The sequence below is a fragment of the Coregonus clupeaformis genome, unplaced genomic scaffold (genome assembly GCF_020615455.1).
Source record: "Coregonus clupeaformis isolate EN_2021a unplaced genomic scaffold, ASM2061545v1 scaf0064, whole genome shotgun sequence".
Classification (NCBI taxonomy): Eukaryota; Metazoa; Chordata; class Actinopteri; order Salmoniformes; family Salmonidae; genus Coregonus; species Coregonus clupeaformis.
Window position 1 is genome coordinate 767,868 of NW_025533519.1, and position 15,091 is coordinate 782,958.

General features: G+C 45.2%; 1 protein-coding gene across 1 annotated transcript; it reads right to left on the reverse strand.

Annotated features, from left to right (window-relative positions):
- Positions 1-660: 660 nt before the first annotated feature.
- LOC121556574 (uncharacterized protein C7orf31) lies at positions 661-14,793 on the reverse strand. Its single transcript, XM_045212921.1, has 11 exons — positions 14,599-14,793; positions 13,302-13,755; positions 12,705-12,917; positions 12,265-12,336; positions 11,994-12,023; positions 10,482-10,672; positions 10,263-10,351; positions 9,724-9,889; positions 8,707-8,801; positions 7,908-8,473; positions 661-1,365 (listed from the first exon to the last, which is right to left on the reverse strand). Exons 2-11 carry the CDS (start codon positions 13,610-13,612, stop codon positions 840-842), a joined length of 2,259 nt encoding a protein of 752 aa, XP_045068856.1. The 5' UTR covers positions 13,613-13,755; positions 14,599-14,793; the 3' UTR covers positions 661-839.
- Positions 14,794-15,091: the final 298 nt, after the last annotated feature.

A 15,091-nucleotide genomic window follows, 5' to 3' on the forward strand; every position in this document is an offset into this window, starting at 1 on the left:
ATTATGGTCATAAACCTATTAAAAACAATCTCTATATTTTCTATGTGAATGAAAGTGATTTAGACAGTGAATTGGCACTACAAATATAGCCTATGATCTAGATAAAACATTATCAAGAGATTTGAAGTTATTTCTCATGCAATCTTATAAAACTATAATTCATCACTATTATGGGTTTTATTTGAATTAACATCAGTACATGATCAGTGATCAAGTAGATCCCTCCAGATCCCTCCTGTACTCTGAACATCATTTCTTAGAGAGCATGTTACAGAGAAAGATGGAATGAGAAATTGCTGTAGAACGCTCAAGGACAGTCTTTTGTGTCAAGCTGTTAAGCCATTCTGACTGGCTGACTGCTAACACATGGTGTTGTAGGTGAAAATGTATTTTTCTCTCTCAGAAGCTGCTGCTGGACGGAAGGTCAATGCAGCACTTGTAGTGTGAAAATATGTATTCTGTATCTGGGTCTGTATCTGGCTACACATCAAAGAATATTGTCTGAGGTGGACCCCTTTACCACAGATAGTAATTCAACTGTAGATTTCTTTACGCTTTTTAATGGACCATAAATGTGTCCCTTTCATGTGTTCACCTGTCATTCCATCCATGTATTGTGACACATACACTCAAAGCATGCAAACTATTTCTGGATGATTTTATTTGAAAGACACATGGAAAGATAGATATAATAAGCAAAACATGTCAGTAGCTTTGAGTAAGCTACAGTATATGTTTGGATTTACCATCATGAAGAGATACCATTGTAGACCGTAGACCCATCCAACTCACTAAGCCCTACAGACTGTGGGCATAGTGGTAGGCCTACAGGACAGTACTCAGTTGTGGAAATAGTAGGAGTTGAAGCCGTAGAAGCGGTGCTTTCTCCCGGTGTGGACATTGTCCTGCAGGTTGACCGTGCCCCCCTGGAGGGAGCTGTGGAAGAGGCGGTGGACCTCCGACTTACTGAAGGAGTCCTGGAGCTCCAGCAGGGCCAACTGGCACCGGCCCCTGCCCCTCTCCCCTGGGTGGGTGGAAGGCAAGGCATGGGGACGGGGTTGGATACAGGGGTTGGAGATACTGCGAGGGATGGGGATCTCTCTGTTCTGCCACTCCTGGTCCTGTTCTTCAAGGGTCTGATTGGCAGTCGACCCGTTACGCCAGTTACGGATGTTGGGAGAGACCAGATCAGCAGCAGTCTCAGATTCATATGCCGCCCCTGTGTTGTTAGTAGCCAATGCTGACGCTGGCTGGCTCAGGCTGAACGGGTTACCCCCTGATGCTGTGTAGCTCTGCTTCTTGCTGCTAGGAACGTCCTCGTAGCATACCTCACTCTGGGGGTTATTCTCTTTGGTAACCTTTGTGGTCTGTTACGGATACAGGTATCCTGTGTTTTTGTGTGTTTCTACTCTTTCTGCCCTAATCACAGGTGTCCTGTATGTTCCTGATTGGTGGTCGTTGAGGTGTCTGCTGATTGGACCAATCAGTGAACATTCCTGTGAATAGCACCACCTGTTACTCGTTTGTTGAATCACACAGCCCATTGTATAAAACCAGACTTGTGTTTGTTGCAAGAGAGAGAGACTTTTTGCCATATGTGAGTATGGACACGGTGGTGTCCTGTGTGTTGTGTACGCACTAAATTGCTGATTACCCTGTTTAGTAGCTTTGTGTGTTTTTGGGAAAAGGGGAGTTTAAGCTAGTTGCCCTTGGGCGTACACATTACCCGTAGGGAAGAAATCTGTCTATAAACACCAGTTAGACCTGAGCGGACCACCCACTGTATTTTTGTATGGTAGCAGTAGCCTAAGCGGTTCTTTAGGCAGGCTAGATCAGTTTAGGGGGTTTTACACTATTGTTTCATTTCTTGGGTCCTGCTCAGCCCTTTTTCCCAAACCTTTACCGTGTGTTTAGTAATAAACCATTTAAGTTTGACGGTAGCTCATGGTTGTTGTGTCATTTTTGGTTCTCGCTGTTCCAGGTCACACTTATAATTTACATGAATTTATGTTACGGGTCTCATGTCCATCCACCCTAGATGTTTAGAGCCACGGGGTTCGTAACATAAAGTGGGGGCTCGTCCGGGATCTATCCCATGCTACTCGTGCAAATTAGTAAGTGTCTGGTTCAGTGTTGAGCTTAGCAGCTGTAACTACCTGTTTTTTTTTGTGTGTGTTCAGTAGTCGACGGCTCGTGTAGTTAGTAGGATGGCTACTTTTGATTTGGAAGCATTTTTGGAAAACCCTACGTGGGAGATTTTTGAGAATTGTCGTAGAGTGGATCTACAGGCTTTGGCTGACCACTTTTCTGTACCCATACCGAGGGGTATAGTGAAAGCAGAAGTTAGGGAAGTAGTGCTAGCTGATATTGTTAAACGAGCGAGTGCTTGAGTTACCGCGCCGCCTGAGTCTGCTGCTCCTGTAGGGGATGTGGTTGATGTTTCTGTAAGCCCATCAGTGTCTGAGGACGAGGCTAAGACTCCAGCCACATTGCCCCGTTATGACCCACTCTCCCCACTGACTGACAGTGATGCCAGGATCGATGTCCGCTCGACGCGGCTCCAAATGGAAGGCGGAAGAGCGGGCACAAATCAGGCAAGACAAGCTGGAGATGCGTAAATGGAGCTAGAGGCAGAACAGGAGACGCGTAAGGCAGAACAGGAGACGCGTAAGATAGAACAGAGACGCGTAAGATGGAACTGAGACGCGTAGGCTTGATCAAGAACTGGAGACGCGTAGGCTTGATCAAGAACTGGAGACGCGTAGGCTTGATCAAGAACTGGCGATGCGTTGGGAAATGGAACTAGAGGCAGAAACAGCGAGGTTAGTCTCTGCTAATACTATGCCTGCTAGTGAGCCATCCTCACCAGCTGTGTCATCTGCTACGTTTGATATTAGTAGGCAGATCACCTTGGTACCTGTGTTCAGGGAGTCAGAGGTTGATTCCTATTTCAGTGTTTTTTGAACGTATAAGCGGTAGCATTGAAATGGCCCGACGAGGTATGGTGCCTATTACTTCAGTGTAAGCTAACAGGTAAAGCCCAAGAGGTTCTGGCAGCGCTACCTCTTGAAGACAGTTTGAATTATGAGGTGGTCAAAGCTACTGTTCTTCGTGCCTATGAGCTTGTTCCTGAGGCATATCGACAGAGATTTAGGTCTCATAAAAAGTCTCCTACTCAGACTTATGGAGTTTGCTAGAGACAAAGGGAAATCTGTTTGACAAATGGCACAGTGCTAGTAAGGTAACTGATTTTAACTCTCTACGGGAGTTAATCTTGTTAGAAGAGTTTAAAAATTGTTTACCGAACGCATTGTAGTTTATCTGAACGAACAGAAAGTATCCTCACTGTCGGAAGCGTCTGTATTGGCAGACGAGTTTGTGTTGACGCATAAGAGCGTGTTTTCGGCTCGTACGGAGAGCAGGGCTGCGGAGTTGCTAACTTCTAGTCCTAGTCGACCAGCAGTACATCCAGCACGCCCAAAAGATGTGCGTCACTGTTTCTATTGTCATAAGGTGGGACATATAGTTAATGATTGCTTTCTGCTAAAACGCAAACCGGGGATGCCTCAGCACGCCAGGCCGCCAACGGGTGTTGGGCTGATTCGTACGGTTGTAGGGCCGGAATCAAGACAGAAGCCTCATAGTGAATGTGGTTTGAAAGTCCCTGTCCCAGATCACAGTTATGAACCGTTCATTTTTGAGGGGTTTGTTTCTATATCAGATGATGAAGCGTCTCAGCGTCCAGTTAGAATCCTCAGAGATACTGGTGCGGCGCAGTCGTTCATACTAGCTGATGTGTTGCCCTTGTCTAATAATACATATTGTGGTTCCAGTGTGTTAGTACAAGGAATTGAAATGGGTTTCGTCCCAGTGCCATTGCACTTTGTGAACGTACACTCTGAGTTAGTCAGTGGATTGTTCAGAGTTGGCGTACGTCCGATGTTGCCAGTAAAAGGGGTGACCTTTATAATGGGCAACGATATTGCCGGAGGAAAGGTAATACCCATATTGGAGGTATTGGATAAAAGTGACCAGTCTCTCTCCGAGGAGCTGGCACAGGGTTATCCAGATGTGTTCCCCGCTTGTGCTGTCACACGTGCTCAAGCCACCGACAAGTGGGTGAAGTGGTAGATTTGTCAGACACGATTCTATTCAGAGAGTGTGACCCAGAGGATAGTGCGGGTGCTACCTCTGGTAAGCTGGGTGCAGTCTGACCAACAGCCCAGAGAAAGGAAGAAGGAAATGGAACTTGTTGCTGAGGCAATACAGTTACCAGTTACTCGTGAGCAGCTGATCGCTAACCAACAGGTTGACATTAGCCTGGCTAAATGTTTTTCTAGTGTTGTCTCAGAGGAGGAGCTAAAGAAGAAAAACATGGCATACTTCATTGATGGTAATCTCCTCATGCGTAAATGGACATCCCATGTTGACGCTGGCGGAGATTGGAATGCTGTTTACCAAATAGTGATTCCTACAGCCTTCGACAAAATGTTTTATCCTCGCTCATGATCACCAGTGGTCCGGACATCTGGGAGTCACCAAGACTTATGATCGAGTTTTGCGACATTTCTTTTGGCCTGGCTTAAAACAAGATGTGGCTCAGTTCTGTCGGACTTGCCACACCTGTCAAGTAGTTGGGAAACCGAACCAGGTTATTTCCCCGCGCCTCTTTGTCCCATACCCGCCATAGGTGAACCATTCGAACATGTGATGGTTGATTGTGTTGGACCATTACCGAAAACAAAATCTGGTAACCAGTTTATGTTGACAATTATGTGTGTGGCCACCAGGTACCCAGAGGCCATTCCTCTCGCGAAGGATTACTGCTCCGGTGGTGAGTAAAGCGTTGATCAAATTCTTCTCAACTTTTGGATTACCTAAGGTGATACAAACTGATCAGGGTACGAATTTCCTTTCTAAACTTTTCAAACAAGTGTTAAAATCCTTGTCAGTTACACCGTGTGTCATGCGCATATCACCCAGAGTCTCAGGGTGCGCTTGAACGTTGGCATCAGACCCTGAAGTCTATGCTCCGTAAATATTGCTTGGAATCTGAGAAAGATTGGGATGAGGGAGTTCCTCTAGTATTGTTTGCTGTCCGTGAGACAGTACAGGAATCCCCTAGGGTTCAGCCCAGCTGAACTGGTGTTTGGACACACCATGAGAGGACCTATGAAAGTCCTTAAGGATCAGTTTTTGTCACAAGAGTTGTGTGTGAAAGAAAATGTGTTGGACTACGTTAGTCGCTTTCGTGAGCGCCTACATGCTGCCTGTGCTCTAGCAAAGGAAGCGCTGTCTTCCTCACAGAAACGGATGAAACGACACTATGACACACAGGCTGTTTCTCGTTCACTGCAGCCAGGTGACCGAGTTCTTGTGTTGTTGCCTGTGCCAGGAGCGTCATTGTCAGCACGTTTCTCTGGTCCTTATGTCATTGAAAAGAAACTAACTGAAACTGACTATGTGATACAGACTCCTGATAGAAAACGCCAATCTCGTGTGTGCCACGTTAACATGTTGAAGACATACCACAACAGACCCGTCACTCAGGTAGACAGTCCAGAGAAACTGGCCGAGTCGGCTGTCTCTGTTGCTGCTACGGCTGTAGTGGGAGGTCATGTTAATGATGTGGACGGAGATGGTTTGGAGTTGCGCAATACTCAGCAGCAGTGTGCTAGATTGCCCAATTCAGAGATGCTGTTGTCTCTCCCGGCAAGCCTGATTCATTTAACGGACAGACAGTCAGATGATGTTGTGAGACTGTTACACAGCTTTCCATGTCTTTTTAATGATGTTCCTACATGTACAAATGTGTTAGAACATGACATTAATGTTGGAAACGCTGCACCTATCAAGCAACATCCTTATCGTGTCAACGTCGCTAAGAGAAAGATAATGAGGGGTGAGGTCGGTTATTTGCTGGAGAATAACCTGGCTATGCCAAGTTCAAGTCCTTGGAGTTCTCCGTGCATTCTGGTTCCTAAACCTGATGGGACATCCAGATTATGTACGGACTATCGGAAAGTCAATGCTGTCACAGTGCCCGACTCGTTCCCGTTACCCAGACTGGATGACTGTATTGATACTGTTGGTGCTGCTACTTATGTAACCAAATTAGATCTTCTAAAAAGGTTACTGGCAGGTGCCGTTAACCCCACGTGCCTCCGACATCTCTGCCTTTGTGACCCCAGATCACTTCCTACAATATGCTGTCATGGCATTTGGGATGCGGAACGCGACCAGCCACTTTCAACGCCTGGTTAACACAGTATTGGCTGGAGTTCCTAATTGTAGTGCTTACCTTGATGATCTGGTCATTTATTCAACTGAGTGGTCTGATCATGTTAACACTCTAAGGGTAGTGTGTGAACGTCTAGCAACCGCTTCTCTAACCCTGAACTTAGCAAAGTGCGAGTTTGGGAAGGCCACTGTTACTTATCTTGGTAAACAGGTCGGCCATGGTCAGGTGCGCCCTGTAGATGCCAAGGTCTCAGCTATAAAACGCATTTCCCGCACCTACCACCAGAAGAGAGCTACGCCGTTTTTAGGGATGGTTGGCTACTACACGTAGTTTCTGTAAAAATTTCTCTCGCGGTAGTTGCTCCATTAACGGATTTGCTCAGTCCGGCGAGAAAATTTGTATGGTCTGAAGATTGTTGTACTGCTTTCAACACTGCTAAAGCACTCTTGTGTAGTACTCCTGTTCTTGCTGCGCCAGATTTTGAGCGGCCGTTTAAACTGGAGGTAGATGCAAGTGCCAGAGGTGCTGGTGCTGTTCTACTGCAGCAAGACCAGAGTGGAGTGGACCATCCTGTCTGTTATTTTTCACGGAAATTTAACAAATGTCAGACAAACTATTCCACCATTGAACAAGAAGCTCTAGCTTTGTTGTTAGCTCTGCAGTACTTTGAAGTTTATGTTGGTTCCAGTGCATTACCAGTAATAGTGTATACTGACCACAACCCCTTAGTGTTTCTCCACCGGATGTACAACCAGAACCAACGCCTTATGCGTTGGGCACTTATCAGTGCAAAATTATAATTTGGAGATCCGCCACAAAAAGGGGTTAGATAATGTGTTGGCAGATGCTTTGTCTCGTGTGTAATGATCTAGGGTTTTTTTTTGGTTATCCCGGCAGGAGGATTATTGAATTTTGGGTGTTGTGATGGTACGTGTGTCGCAAACCATTTTGGTTTGCTCTTTTAAGGGTGGGAGTGTTACGGATACAGGTATCCTGTGTTTTTGTGTGTTTCTACTCTTTCTGCCCTAATCACAGGTGTCCTGTATGTTCCTGATTGGTGGTCGTTGAGGTGTCTGCTGATTGGACCAATCAGTGAACATTCCTGTGAATAGCACCACCTGTTACTCGTTTGTTGAATCACACAGCCCATTGTATAAAACCAGACTTGTGTTTGTTGCAAGAGAGAGAGACTTTTGCCATATGTGAGTATGGACACGGTGGTGTCCTGTGTGTTGTGTATGCACTAAATTGCTGATTACCCTGTTTAGTAGCTTTGTGTGTTTTTGGGAAAAGGGGAGTTTAAGCTAGTTGCCCTTGGGCGTACATTACCCGTGAAGGAAGAAATCTGTCTATAAACACCAGTTAGACCTGGCGGACCACCCACTGTATTTTTGTATGGTAGCAGTAGCCTAGCGGTTCTTTAAGCAGGCTAGATCAGTTTAGGGGTTTTACACTATTGTTTCATTTCTTGGGTCCTGCTCAGCCCCTTTTCCCAAACCTTTACGTGTGTTTAGTAATAAACCATTTAAGTTTGACGGTAGCTCATGGTTGTTGTGTCATTTTTGGTTCTCGCTGTTCCAGGTCACACTTATAATTTGCATAATTTATGTTACGGGTCTCATGTCCATCCACCCTAGACGTTTAGAGCCACGGGGTTCGTAACATGGTCTCATTCAGGGGATGATGGGAAAGCTGGCGGCTGCACAATGCCAGAGAGCTCTCCGTGTCTGTGACCTTCTCCACCGCTCCCTTCTCCAGGGAAGCTCTGGGAGCCTGGCTGCTCTGCTGGGGGTCTGATGCCCCTGGCCCTGGGTGGTGGAGCCCCTCTCTGGCCTCCGTGACCTGGCACTCACACCTCTCCTCCCCACACCTCTCACACCTGGAGCCTTGATCTTGAAGGTGGTGACCAGGGAACATATACCCAGACACCTGAGCAGGCTCAGGCTCAGACACATCTACAGCCGCAGGCCTGGCTAGACTGAGCTCTGAGTGGCCATCCTGAGGAGAGTGGTTCCCCTGTATCCCCTGATGGCCATGGTGACCAGACATGGTTCCCAGAGGCATAGCAGGGTGATTCTGTGTGTAGGTCTGGTCTGCGTTGAGGGACTCTGCTGCTGGGGCAGTGACAGGAGGGTGGTAGGTGCTCTCCACAGTACGACGGCCCTGGCGTATTCTGGCCTTGCGCCCGTCTCGTGGTTTAGCGGGCACCAGGACGGGGTAGGATCGCTCCCTCTGAGAGGGAAAAGCAGTGGTTTGTTAGGAGGAGGTTTGTCTAGTTCAGTCATCAAAATAAAGAGATTCTGAAGAAAAACTGTGTGCTTGCTTAAGCTGTCTAAAAGTATTTTTACGGTAGTTGGGGAAGTTTAATAAGTTTTAGAGGCTAATGTGTTATTTTAGGGAAGCAGTTAAATTTATTAAAACTGTTGCACTGTGTATTCAGGTGATTCATACGTTACTGTACGTACCAGCTGTGTTGTGTAGGGAGTCATCTTCCCAGTGATCTTGTCAATGGTGTTCTCATGGAAGTCATCCAACCTCAAGGGATTAGTAGGTCCAGTTCCTGGAGTCAAAATATATAAACTCTGTTAACAAACTAACTGTTTGCAAAAGTGTGTTGATGCTGTTTCTCAGGGATGGGGAACTGTGATGGGGGTGGGGGCCACAAGAAATCTGAACTCATCATGAGGGGCCGCAGTGGCTCGCGGGTCTGAACTAATCATGAGGGGCCGCAGTGGCTCGCGGGTCTGAACTCATCATGAGGGGCCGCAGTGGCTCGCGGGTCTGAACTCATCATGAGGGGCCGCAGTGGCTCGCGGTCTGCGTACCCACATCCATTCCCACACATGCAGTCAGAGCCGGCCACCAGAAAATGTTGCAGTTTTACAACTAATTTCACACAATTCTACTAATTTTGCCATGGGGAGAAGATACATTTTCAGTTTTACAGTTAATTTACTGCAATTCTACACATTTTTCCATAGGTGGAGATAAATGCTTGCATTTAATATGATATCTGAGTGAGAGTGACTAACCAAATCAATGGGGGCCCCCGGCCAGTAATTTGACCATGTTTACTACAAGTTTAGATAGCTGGCTAGACTAACTTACCAATCTAAACAATGGTAGCAGACATGGGCTAATTGACTGACTGTAAATTACTAACATAACAAGAGAAAAACTGCTGATGCACAACCAAATTTCAAAATGTCACCTTGTGTATTCTACTATTCTAACTCTCAACAGTAAGTTGAGACCCCGACTGAGTTCCTAAAAACATTTAATAATAACAACTGGTAAATTGATCCGCGGGCCGCCAGTTCCCTTTTCGAACTAGTCTGGAGTATTCCTCCATTTGCCTCTGGATGTGTGTCAAATGGCACCCTATTCTCTATAGAGTACACCTCTATTGACCAGAGCCCTATGGACTACATAGGATGCCTTTTGGGATACAGCCTGTGTGTTTGGGGCTCTGCTCTGTATACCCGTGTAGTGAAGCTGGTAGGAGGTGACCCAGTGGGACTTCTCTACGTTGCGGAGCATGTTGGCTGTTGGTTCAGACAGTGTGACATCCCAGTCACGCAGGGTAGGGTTGGGAAACACTGTCTTCTGGGCATTAGGGTAGAACGCCTGGGTCTGGGCCTCGGGGTGCTGAGAGAGAGACAGAGAGAAAGGGGAGGCAGGACAGGTGACCTTCTTCCTTAGGTTGTTTCTCAAATGGCACCCTATTCCCTTAATAGTGCACCACTTTTGACCAGGGCCCTGGAATAGGGTATCATTAAGGAATAGGGTACCTTTTGGGATGCATCCCTAGTCGTTCACTTCAGTGGGAACATACATTTATTGGGCTTCCGAAGTCAGATGAGATTAAATATAACATGAAGGATCTTATTCTGCCTCCCAAATAGCACTCTATTCCCTATGTAGTGCACTCTATAGGGAATAGTGTACTATTTGGGACGCACATGCTTCTGTGTACAGTGAGAGGGAAACCTAGCTAAATGACTGTACTGTAGCTACTCACATCCAGGAAGCCATGATGTCCTGGCCATGAGATAGTTTTCTTCCTGGTTGTCATGGGTGTCTCCAGTACCTCATGACGATGAGGACCCCCTGTGATTGAAGACAAGACACTTCATCTGGGAATGAGGCTTGTGCTTGTGTGTGTGACCTTACACAGGCCAGCACGCAGACACACACACACACACACACACACAGAGAGAGAGACCCGTATAAACACCACCTTTTGTCTTTCTCAGCACGATGACCTCTGGAGCAGAGGCCGGGACGAGAGGGTTCAGGGGTCGTAGGGACGCAGCTCTCACGCCTGTGTCGGGGTCGTCTGGTGAGCGGAACGTTGGGAACAGGGCAAAGCGGGAGATGTGGGCCTGATACGGATGTTCCTTTGGAATCGGAACCTTTATCATTAGCTCTCTGTAGGGAAGGAGGGCATAGCAGTGAAGGAAGGAGAGACATTACCACTTTATTAAAGCAGTTATTGTAAAAGGATATTAGCACTATAAACGGTATCCTCCTTTATCCTCTCTCTGTTGGGAGGGCAGAGCAGTAAAGGACACAGAGACTACATTTCATATACAGTAAGCAGTTAGACGGATATTAATCCTATACATTCTATAATGAGTACTGTAACAGTTACTGTAGAAGGATATTACAGTAGTACAGTAACAGTTACTGTAGAAGGATATTACAGTAGTACTGTAACAATTACTGTAGAAGGATATTACAGCCTAGTACTGTAAAACAGCTTCAGCTGTATGAAGTATATTACAGTAGTAGTGTAGATGGGCGTTACTGTAGAAAGATATTACAGTAGTCTACTGAAACAGTGAGCTGTAGAAGGATATTACAGTAGTAAGGTAACAGTTACTGTAGAAGGATATTACAGTAGTAATATAACAGTTACTGTAGAAGGATATTACAGTACTACTGTAACAGTTACTGTAGAAGGATATTACAGTAGTACTGTAACAGTTACTGTAGAAGGATATTACAGTAGTACAGTAACAGTTACTGTAGAAGGATATTACAGTAGTACTGTAACAATTACTGTAGAAGGATATTACAGTAGTACTGTAACAGTTACTGTAGAAGGATATTACAGTAGTAATGTAACCGTTACTGTAGAAGGATATTACAGTAGTAATATAACAGTTACTGTAGAAGGATATTCCAGTAGTACTGTAACAGTTACTGTAGAAGGATATTACAGTAGTAATGTAACAGTTACTGTAGAAGGATATTACAGTAGTACTGTAACAGTTACTGTAGAAGGATATTACAGTAGTAATGTAACAGTTACTGTAGAAGGATATTACAGTAGTAATGTAACAGTTACTGTAGAAGGATATTACAGTAGTACTGTAACAGTTACTGTAGAAGGATATTACAGTAGTACAGTAACAGTTACTGTAGAAGGATATTACAGTAGTACTGTAACAGTTACTGTAGAAGGATATTACAGTAGTACTGTAACAGTTACTGTAGAAGGATATTAAAGTAGTACGGTAACAGTTACTGTAGAAGGATATTACAGTAGTACTGTAACAGTTACTGTAGAAGGATATTACAGTAGTACGGTAACAGTTACTGTAGAAAGATATTACAGTAGTACTGTAACAGTTACTGTAGAAGGATATTACAGTAGTACTGTAACAGTTACTGTAGAAGGATATTACAGTAGTATGGTAACAATTAAGAATGAGAAACTGATCTAGATCACAAAATGAGTACTTACGCGATGTTGATGTCCGTTGGTTTTGGAATACTGAAAAGAGATGTTTGTAAAATAAGAGGGATAATGAATAAGAACGTTATGTTGGTGTAAAACTGATTTCAGCTATGGTACAGTGATGAACTGCAGCGTTCCGTCCCAAATGGCATCCTATTTCCTTTATAGTGCACTACTTTTGACCACAGCCCTATGGGCCCAGGTCAAAAATAGTGCACCATATAGGGAATAGTGTGCCATTTGGGACACACAATATATTATGTAAAAGGTAACCTACAGCTGGTCGTTGAGGCGGACGTTACTTTTCTTGGTAGGCGTAAGGTCATAAAACTGTTGAACAGTGATGTTCCTGTGAAGACATACCAGTTTAAAGGAAAATAACCAAAGTTGCGTCTCAAATGGAACCCTATTCCTTATACAGCGCACTACTGGTCAAAAGGAGTGCATAGCATAGGGAATAGGGTGCCATTTGGGACACAAACCAACAAATACAGCATACCCTTGGTATCAACCCACAATCTCACAATTACTCGAAAGCAAGGATTTTGGCCCACACTTGGAATGGTTTTAGTCTTTTGAATAATTTGAGAGAGCATTTTCTGAATGCTACTGAATGCTAGATACTCTGAGGGATTAAAATAAAGCAGAAGACAAGTTTCCGTCAGCCATCGTCTACATTGGACCAATAAAAAGTAATCTTCCTAATCCTAATCTTACTCAGGTGGGACGGCTCCTCCGTAGCTTAAGTGGCGATGGCCCTTGATGACGGCCGGGGTGTGTTTACCCTTCTGGGAGGAGGAGGAGGACGCCATCTTGTGGCTGGAGTGCTGGCTCAGTCTACGATGAGGGCGACCCAACGGGATGACCCTGCTGTTACTGGGAACTCTGGGAAGTGGTGGGACTCGGCTGCTAGGGCCTCTGGGAAGAGGACTGCAAGAGGACATTTAAACCTGTTGCTGAGGAGCAAGTCAAGGGCTGTGTCCCAAATGGCAACCTATTCCCTATTTGGACAGGTCAAAAGTAGTGCACTGTAAATGGAATAGGGTGGCATTTGGGATGCAGACTAGGGTTCCCAACGACACTCCTGTTCAGATGTTACCCGCTAACATTCACATGTGACACCATTCCTAACATATATGACAGTCAAGTCCATGACAGACAAATGTATTTATTTCCATCAGCTGAACTCCATGTAGTTCCCATAGTGCACCAAGACATAATGTACAACATATACAGTACAATAACCAAATATACTGTAGTGCACTGCCAAACAAAATGGAGTCATGCAGGAGGATAAGACAGCTGTTCTCTTACCTGGGCGGAGGTGGAGAGTGAGGCTGCTGCTTACACGGTGGTGGTGGCCTCCTGCTCTGTACGTGTTTCAGCTCCTTGTTCTGTTTGTACATGTAAGTCTCCTCTTTCAGTCGCTGGAGGAGGGAGAAGTAGTCATCCAGCGACGGCGGGTCTTTCTGGGGCACAGAGACAGGGTACACCCCCCTGGCATGGTGCAGGCGTTTCAGGAGGGGCAAGGTGGAGGAGGACCTCTGTTTGTGAGACAGGAGTAAGGGACTCCTCCCTATGTGTCTGTGGACAGTGGGACGTTGCTGAATCCCTAGGCTGGTCATAGTGACGATGACGTTGTCTTCAACAGTAGGCTAGCATCCGCAACAGGATCTGGGTTAGTGACACCCTATCCACTGTCTAGGCCAGCCCCAGGGCTGCCTGAGCAGCACACAGGCTTGGTCTGTGTCTGTGCTCTCAGCAGGACCTGTATGATACAGGAAGATACTACTGTGAGATAAATACTTGAGCACTGTCAGCAAACTATCAGAGATTTACCTTCATCCATTTCTTATAATGTCCCATGTCTGCCAAGAGGCCTGTTAGTAGATCCTGTATACAAAACTGACAACAATGTATTAGTCCGCGACTATCATGTAGAGACCTATGGAAATGTAATGAATAATAGTGTCAAAAAATGAATTATGCTAATTGATCATTTCCAGCTAGAGCAATCAGTGCTGAGAATACAGAGCCAAGTCTCCCCAGGGATAATATTACAGGGTCACAGCTCAGTGAAGCAGCATCGAGAAGAATGACCAGCTTCACAAAGCCTGAAACCCAAACAGGTTAGCATGAGGCCTTGTCTAATGACAACAGATAGGTTCAGTGACAGAGGTGGGCTCTGGTTACTGCATGGCTACTCGTGTTCCTCCATGCACCCACAGACACACACACAGACACAGACACACACAGACACACACACACAAACACACCTGTAAACTGTAAAATTGCATTAAATACCCAGGCCATATGTCACACTGTATAGTCTTCATTATCCGTGCTTTTATTTATGTAGGCCTACACTCACCTGCATTGGGCACATAACATTAGAATGATAGAATACACACATAGCTAGAATACTATACATTTAATTCGTTCTATTTATGTTATTAAACATTCGCACACAACTGACTACAGTACGTTCTAATTGTATGTTCGTTTCACATGCAGGCCTATGTGTTGTTTTTCTCCACAAGACATCATAGACTGACCCAGAATAAATTGTGTCAAAATGGTAATGTACTTCAGCGCGAAGAGGCCTACCGACCTTATGTTCACAACGGCAACGCCATTGTTAGGTTTAGATCGGAAAGAACTGTCAGAATTGTATGAAACCGAGGCCTCGCTGTCGCTGAGATGTTCTTTGCTGTCCGTACAGGTTTGAGGCAGTACAATCATGCCTTGTTGATTACATCAGAGCATGTCACCTTCTCTTGTGAAATCACAATGGAATCGGAATCAAAGGCTGGATTTCGCGGCGTTGAAAAGAATATATCCTTTAGCTGTCCATGGTACTGAATCTATGTGAGGTTCGGTTTGTGCCAGAAAACACAAGAACGGCTTTTGTTCAGGAGCAATGGGCCTAGTTTATGGATAAATTATTCACAGAATCAAGAATAGAAGTAGTATTTTCCTTGTTTACTAATTTAATAAATTGGTCAATGCGAAGGGTGTTTTATTGATTTGAACCTTGCCAACCTTGTTAAAAACAGGCGCTCTCCCACTCACCGTTTCAATTCACACAGCGTCTATCGATAAAA